Source organism: Branchiostoma floridae, chromosome 3 (genome assembly GCF_000003815.2).
Source record: "Branchiostoma floridae strain S238N-H82 chromosome 3, Bfl_VNyyK, whole genome shotgun sequence".
Classification (NCBI taxonomy): Eukaryota; Metazoa; Chordata; class Leptocardii; order Amphioxiformes; family Branchiostomatidae; genus Branchiostoma; species Branchiostoma floridae.
In genome coordinates, this window is record NC_049981.1 from 5,757,260 (window position 1) to 5,765,751 (window position 8,492).

General features: G+C 40.1%; 1 protein-coding gene across 1 annotated transcript; it reads left to right on the forward strand.

Annotated features, from left to right (window-relative positions):
* The first annotated feature begins 5,030 nt into the window (after window positions 1-5,030).
* LOC118411159 (low-density lipoprotein receptor-like) lies at window positions 5,031-8,492 on the forward strand. Its single transcript, XM_035813213.1, has 5 exons — window positions 5,031-5,317; window positions 5,790-5,921; window positions 6,193-6,303; window positions 7,647-7,763; window positions 8,008-8,492. The coding sequence occupies exons 1-5, from the start codon at window positions 5,149-5,151 to the stop codon at window positions 8,490-8,492; spliced, it is 1,014 nt and encodes a 337-aa protein (XP_035669106.1). The 5' UTR covers window positions 5,031-5,148.

Consider the following 8,492-nt stretch of genomic DNA (forward strand, 5'->3'; position numbering starts at 1 on the left):
TTTTAAGGCATAAAATATCAAAAAATCAACATTAAATATTATAAATATTAAATATTTGATGTGAGATGATTATCTCAAATTTTATCAGCTTTTGGCATTGAAATGTGTTTTTTTAACAATGAAATACATCGTACATTACAACATGTACATGTACGGATGTTTCATATACATCATGCCAAATGGAGGGATAGCATCTAAGTTTTAAAAATTCTAATTTTCCTCACAGATGTGCCGCCTCTTGGATTTCCGCTTGGCCTGGCAAGTCGGTACATTCCCGATGTTTTCATCACTGCCAGTTCCGAGTACAAGCCGGAGTTTGCCGCCTCCCAGGCTCGGCACACGCCTCCGACTGCACCGGGGTACTGCTGGGTACCGAGTACAGTGGAGGACCAATGGATTCAGGTACACGGATTTTTATTTTTTTTACTTATTAATAGGTTCTGTTAAGTAGATCGTAGTCATGAAAAAATAATTTGTGCCACACTATGTTTAAGAAGGTTACACATCCAGGTAGACAACATCCAGATGCAATTCATTCTCTAAAACTGGTTAAAATGGGGCCCTGCCAGTTTACTCTAGATCTAGTGACACTGATGAAGAGTGATGGATGTCACTCTAAACGTCCAGAAGTAAATATCAATTTCTTCCCAGTTGTATTGCACTTGGATATTATCTAATGATGACCTAGTTAATACGATGACGGTAAGGCCGTTTAAAAATAATTACTGAATTTTTCATTTTTTTTTTGCTTCAGGTTTACTTTGGAAAGACAACGAACGTCACGGGGGTGGTCATCAGTGGAGGTGGCTCGAACTGGGACCTGGGCAGTTGGGTGACGTCATTTAGTCTGGCCTTTAGCATGGACGGCAATGAGTGGTCCCCGTATGGAGGCACCAGCAATGATACACAGGTATAGAGAGATCATTATGTTGATAAAAAGGACATGTTGGGAACAGGTCCAAGGACTTTGTTGCCTAGCATATGATAAGGCGTTTTGTCGAGAGACCCCGGTTTTAAAACCGCTTAATATGCATCCCGGTGTTTTCCTTCGTAAATGCTCTTTAAAAAATCTCCTAGCTTAACCCTGGTATAAATGGATATCTAGCTTTGGTTCAGTCTGTACCTCTCATATGACGTTAAATGGAGGTCATATGTTTAGGAGAGCCACATATCAAACGATTTAAACCATTTCTATATTTATCTAAATGTGTAGGGGTCTTTCCCGGTACAATTATTCCTCAAATGTGGTTAAACTGAATACATTCATACATACATCCATACATGCATTTACATAGATTAAAATGTAGCTAAAGATTTATTTCAATGTACTGTAATTTTTTTTCATTATTGTCAAAAATCCTATAGCATTACATGCCTGTTGGGGCAAAGTCCCATAAGTCGTGCAGACTCAAATATTTGAAAAAAAAATCTGTTACTTTATTAATTATGGTATCTATTTCTTAAAGACTTAGTCTAGTCTAGTGACCGAACACGAGCCTTTTTATCTTCTTGCACAGGTTTTCCAAGGAAATCGAGACCGGTACAACAAAGTAAGTCGTCCTCTCCCTATTCCTGTGAGGTCACGTTACATCCGGCTTTACCCGACAGGCTACGAGGGCTGGGTTGCCATGGTGATGGAGGTGTACGTCACTAACGGTCAGTTTTCTGAAGTTCAATAAACAGTACATATCGCACCGTGACTTAAAACACTTTACTTAGGAGGTACAGATATTTCTGCAAGATTTATGTCTTTGGTAAGGTTAAATGAAGAATGAATGCATTCAAAGTAATTTCAAACTTGTCACTCGTATCAAATAAGGAAAATCCATCAGTATGATAAACACCTCTGAGGGATCATCAATCCGTTGACGCAAGTCATGTCAAGTCAAGACAAGGCTTATGCAAAAACGCATCCGGTACAATGTATAGCAGATGACATACATGCATTGGTAACAACTCGAACTATACGGTCACGCTGATACAATATTTTCATCCATTTGTAGACGAAAACGCTTGGCTGGTGCAAGGCGACTACGTCCCATTGGGGGTTGGCATCGATGTCGGCAATCCCGTGGCCGCTCCGAAGATTCCCGACCTCCATATCACCGCTTCATCGCGAGATGGAAACTTCTTCCCGTGGCTGGCACGTCTGAACAACGGGGGGAGACTGGGGTGGGGAGCGGGCTGGTCTCCCGGCGGACAGGACATTGTTCCGTGGCTCCAGGTATACCTAACTCCTCCTCTAATGCCTATTCTGAGAGGCATCCAGGGTAAATGGTTTTCACTCTCACTCACTCACTCACTTACTCACTCACTCACTCACTCACTCGCTCACTCACTCACTCACTCACTCGCTCGCTCGCTCGCTCGCTCGCTCGCTTTCTATCTCCACCAACGTTTAGGTAACCGTCTGTCACCACCCTTAGGGCAATTCTGACTGTTTTACATTGTACCGCAGCAATATGTGTCGCCCGCGGCTTATAGTAACAGATGCTGTAACATGCGCAAGTTTTAAAAGCGCAGTGACTACGTATGCCACATTTTAAAAATGCGGTGAAAATTTGCATCAGCAGTCACCCTGATGCAATTTTATACCGCATTTTTAAAATGTGGCATACGTAGTCACTACGCTTTTAAAACTTGCGCCTGCGACCGCATCAGTAACTACATTGCTTTTGTGCTCGCATCTGTTTCTGACACCTTGTACTGCAGTGCAATGTTGGCTAGTCAGAATACCCTGAAGACAGTGACAAGCAGCCATTGGAACCTTAAAGTAAACAAAGCTACGGTTGTGGCAAACGAGTCTAGTCAGTGACGTTACAACCTTTTAAAAACTATCACGGACCTGAAATCAAATAGATGTACAAAAATATAATTATATATTGTGTCTTCTCTCTCTCTCTCTCTCTCACTGACAGATCAAGCACGACAATATCTACGAAGTTGCCGGTGTCGTCACGCAGGGGGCTTACAACCTTGAACGCTGGGTGACTTCATTCACGCTGGCGTTCTCTGTGAATGGTGAAACATGGACACCGTACTCACAGAGTACCTGGGACGTAAAGGTTAGTTTAACTGTATACTCTGGAATCATAATAAACAGTGTATTTAAAATGATACGATTTTTAAGACTTTATATCCGTACACAAAAATAAAGCGCTTACCAACAAGCTTTCGATCAGTCCTCTGATCCTTCTCAAGTTGTAATGACCCAAAACCTAAGTCGCACTTCCGGAACGGAAGTGTGACGTCAGTAAAGGGTCAAAGGTGCTTGACAGTCGGTATCGGCCCCCGTCTCGGTTGATGGAAGGTTGGTGGGCTCTGATGTAAATTAGCCTCTTTCACTCCCCTGAGAAAGTAATCCTGTACAGTGTATTGTTGCTGTAAGAATGCTCCTTACCATTTATGGGGCATGTTAGTGTTTAAGATGGCATTCAACAGACTAACGATAGAAATACAATACTTCGAAATAATTATAAAGTTCTTTACTAAAAATAAATGTACAATAAATGCATTGCTCGCCTATATGTTTCATTCCTTTTTTGAATTATTTTTCTTCTAAATTAGGTGTTTTTTTTACAAAATTTGACATAAAAACATAACATTTTGGTCGTTACTTAACACATGGTAAATGTTTTGTTTTAGGTTTTCACCGGAAATAGCGACAACTATCGCTATGCTCGCAACCTGTTGGACAAGCCGGTTGTTGCCATCTACACCCGGTTCTATCCACAACCTGATCCCTTTAGGATGCCAGCACTGAGAGTTGAAATTCTTGTCAAAGATGGTAAGAAGTCGAATTTGTTTTAGCTTGAATTATTTTATGGCTATAAGTATCATTGTACTATTTTCTTACAATATCAACAAAGAATACATGTAAATAGTGTAAATGCAGGAATGTTCGCGGTGGATTAATCTTCCGGGTTTTGGCGGTGACCACTTTACCGCGAACTTAAAACCACCGCGAACATTTTTCTATTATGGTATTAGATTGCAGTCTATGGTGTTAAAACCACCGCGAAAAGTCTATTTTCCTGCTACCGCGAAATTAAATCCCCAGGAACTTAAATGCATTTACAGTAGTACAGAATATTGGGCATTTAATTTACATAACCAATAAGTTCTCTTTGCTTACGTTTTAATTTCTTTTAGATACCTTTCTTAGAGCTTCAAATTGGATTATTGTTCTTCGCCGCTATACCCCCCCCCCCTGTCAATAACTTTGTTTGGGCAGAATGAGCCGTCACTGCTGATTCCATTTCTTCTTTTCATGCATGCTGTTCTGTAGGCAGGGTTTAGAGCACAATATTGTTACAAATTGGGTGTTCTGCTTCTGTATTATGATTAAAAAAACGCTAGTGGGATAATATAAGAATTTCTGTGGCTCTACATACATGTATATGTTAAGACAACCCATCCAAAATTCCCTGTGTCATTGTGTTGAAAAATAACAGGCGCACACACCAACACATAAGCAATGATGCAGACGAAAACACATTATTCTTAGCGAGGGTAAGAAGAAACCTAAATGAGGACAAACCTTTTTTTTTAAAGTTTGTCATCGATATTTTTCAAAGGTTCGGGGTGTGCATCTGACGAGGCGTTCTGTAACGGGGCGTGTCGACCACGGGACAGTTTCTGTGGGGCTTTTGAAGGCTGTGTGCCGCAACGCTATAACGATGGACAGATGTGGATACACTCACTAGCAACTATGCTACATTATATCATATTATTGAAGTTGCATCCGATAAACAGATATCATAGCAGTAGTAGTTTATGACATCACTGCACATAAAAAATGACGATGAAATTTATTTCTGATTGGTCAAAAATATTGATATTGAATAAGGCGACAGTTTTTTTACATTTTATCAGTGTATACTTTTGTGTTGGAAAAAAAGTTTAGCATTTTACTATGAATACCACCAACACAAATGAGCTTCCATGATGACGATGGATGTTCTTAAATTAAAATCTAACAATTGTAAATAAGATCACTGCTGCACGTGTTTAGATTACAGCAATGCAATTGCATGCTGCATGGGGCTTTTTTGCCGTCAATTCCTGTATTTTAGCCAAAGATCCTTGGGTTGAATTGTTTTGCAGACAGGGAATCTCACATTTCTTTTCTGTTAGACGGGGTATTTTATGCAAACAACATGCAAACAACAGTGTATGAAAAAGGTACTAGATATCAATAATGTGACAAAGAAAGAGTCAAACTTACTGTTTTGCAGTACTGTTTGCGAAGACGTGCTGCAGATAGAATGCGGTCGACTGGAATCTACCGTCGGGTTGGAAGATCTGGGATGTTTGGGTTCGTTTCTTTACCTTCTCTATCACTGTTGATGCTATGGTCAGAAAAATGGGTTTATATACGTAGTTTTAAGGTCACATTGCCTGTAACAAACTTAACAGACTTCTGGTTATGCATCAAGTTTCGTTGATATTTTCTTTTGATTGACTACGCTCTACTATTGTGCATATAAAGGTAAGAGAGAAAAATGTAATAATAGATAGATGGATGAAAGAATTGAGTAATAGAAAAGTAGATTATAATTAATTCATGTCACATATACTATTAGATACAAAGAAATCAATGAATAGATGAATTGATATATTATATAAAAGAACAAATAACTGTATGCATGAATGGATCAATTAATGAATAGATGTTGATAGATAATGTCAAAATTAAGAGGGTTTTATCGGTACCGGTAACTTGAGCGTGCCAGTACAAGTTGAAATACCTGCCATACATAAATGACTATCCATTTTTTTTCCTGTAGAAATTGACAGTCAGTACATGTCGTGTTGGGACGGAACTAGTCCCGGACGAGGGTCTGGGGTGTTTCACACATTCCAGGCCTGTGACGGCGTGGAAGACTGCTCTACAGGGAGGGACGAGGAAAATTGTGATGGTAAGAGTGCACACTTGTTGCATCTTATTTGCAGTGGTAGAAACACACCTAAATGTAAATGTACTTTAGGACTGTTTATCTACAGAAATTAGTTATGATTCATCATGGTCTAAATTGCATAAAATGTAACGTTAATGTGCGTGTGTGTGCGTGCGTGTGTGTGTGTGTGTGTGTGGTTTGTGTGTGTTTGTGTGTGTGTGTGTATGTGTTTCGTATGTGTTTGTATGTGCAACTTCCTTCCTACTACAACTTGGAAGCTTTTATATTGCAGATTGTGCGTTGGAATGTCAGACGGAATTTTCCTCCTGTGTGCCAAGTAGCTGGATCTGTGATGAAATAGAAGATTGTGTGGATGGGAAGGACGAACAAGGGTGTGTAAAAGGTAGGTGTTTGACTGAGATAGCTAAAAAAAGGACAAGTTTTTTTAAAATTTTTCAAATAACCCTCAAACCACCGTATAGGGTCTAAACTGACCCAGACATATATCAATATCTGCCATTATGACATTTCTGGTTGAAAACAAATTTCCTTCTATGAATTTGTTTGTATGTATGTCTTATAACTTCTCATACGTTTTTACCGAGATTGGCTCATTGTTAATTAAGCTATCATAGAAAGTTTATGTATGGTCCAGTGGGGTCAAAACTGACCCCATCATTTTTTAAATAAACTTTTGAGACCCATGCCTAAACTTTGTATGATCACGAAATTTTCAAAAAATGATGTAAATGTGCAATGAAATTATGGTAACAACTTTTGTGTCATTACCATGTTATATGTCATGAACAAATGTGGTTTGCCAAGAAAACCTTAAAACTTGAATGTTTAAGCCAAAATTTGAAAATTGCGTAATAAATATGCCTGTCACAATTCCGTTGCCATGGCAACTTAAAAAATGATGAACCTTTTTTATTCACTTAAATTGCTTGCTATTAACATTTTCTGAAAAGGGACCAAGTTTGGTGGCCCTAGCATAAGCTATTCAGTGTCTATGAGACTTTGAATTTAGTGCGGGGCACTGCGGGCATAAAAAAGAAAAAAAAATACCCTGAATAGCACTAATAATGCAAATGAATCACACAACAAAACTGTATTTGTCCCAAACGTTATGGTAATGTACGTCACAAAAAAGGTACGGTGGTTTGAGGGTTAAGGTAAGCAACCTTCTTTTCTTCTCTGAAGACGTTTTGACAACATGTCTACTGTCTTCATCAACGTAAAGATGTGAGCTTTACTTTGCACTGATGAAAAACATATGATCTAGAAACTTCTAAAGAGACAAAAGGATGGTCCGTACACACGCACACATAAAATTGATGTTGATTTTAACGACCAGATAAGATTATTTATGGAACTGGCAGACAACGTAGATCATTATTTTTTTGCATTGCCATTTTCTTTTGTTTGATTTGCTGTTGGACAGACGATGACAGTGTGGCACTGAACTCACGTTAGTAACTTATATTACCAGTTCCACACACACAGTAAAAACAAAAGGTGAATGTAGTCCTCATCGACCAAAGTCATGTGCCCATTTTTACACCTGGGTGAAGTGAACAAGGTCGCGTGAAGTGCATTTCCCAATGGCACAACGTCGAGGACTTGGGACCTTTAGTTTTCTAGCCAAACCATCTACAAGTTACGCAACACATGACGTGATGCTTTAACGAGCGGCTTTTCAATAAACCGATAACGTTTATGTTTGAGATGTACTCTTCATCACAGGTGTGCCCAAACACTGCTTCTTCACCTGCCGTAACAACGTCACCTGCCTGCCGTCACGTCAGCTGGGGGACGGGCATCATGACTGTTCGTACGGGGAGGACGAAATACCAAGCAATGGTAGGCTGCCACTACAATTGTGAAATCAATAAATTGTGAAAATACAGCCATAGTTTATTTTGCCGGGTATTTAGATACTTACGGGGGTACTATAAAATTGATCAGGTGATCACATTAATTAGATGCTTAAATACAACCCAATTATGGGTGTTTACCCTTAAAAACGTAGATTGTTTACCAATTACTTAAAAAAATTCTAGATTCATATAGATAGTTTTAATTGTATGCAAATCTGTGACTACAGTTGAAGATGCAGTGAGACGCTTGTGGGGCTCATGTAGATTCAACTGTCCGGCCGTCTACGGCAACGCGTCGTGCGTTCCTGACGCGTTCGTTTGTGATGGTGACGCGGACTGCTTGGGGGAGGAGGACGAGCAGGGCTGTTCAGTCGTGGAGGAAAGACAGAATGATGATTGCGATACCGTCAGCTGTGACACGCCTGGTAACGCCATGGGTTCAATCTGTGTGCCATCTTATTGGGTCTGTGACGGGTACCCGAACTGTGCGTCAGGGGAGGACGAACAGGGGTGTGACAACGCAGATGGTGTGTCCACACAAACCAGCAGCGCACCGAGCGACGGTCTGCAAACTGCTGCTGGGGGTCAGGAAGAGACCTGGGGGCCAACAGATGGTCAACAGCCACAGAGCGAATCAAATGCAGAGCAGTCAAGAGGCCAAGGATCACCAGGTAACAATGCCAATACTGCAAATGTTTTACAGTCTCCTTAA

What these genes read in the sequence shown, in the direction of transcription:
- LOC118411159 (XM_035813213.1), top strand. Translation starts at nt 5,149, where the DNA reads ATGCAAACAACATGCAAACAACAGTGTATGAAAAAGGTACTAGATATC. An exon ending in GGAAGATCTGGGATGTTTGG is followed by an intron (nt 5,318 to 5,789) that starts GTTCGTTTCTTT and finishes TTTTTCCTGTAG; the next exon opens with AAATTGACAGTCAGTACATG. An exon ending in GGACGAAATACCAAGCAATG is followed by an intron (nt 7,764 to 8,007) that starts GTAGGCTGCCAC and finishes CTGTGACTACAG; the next exon opens with TTGAAGATGCAGTGAGACGC.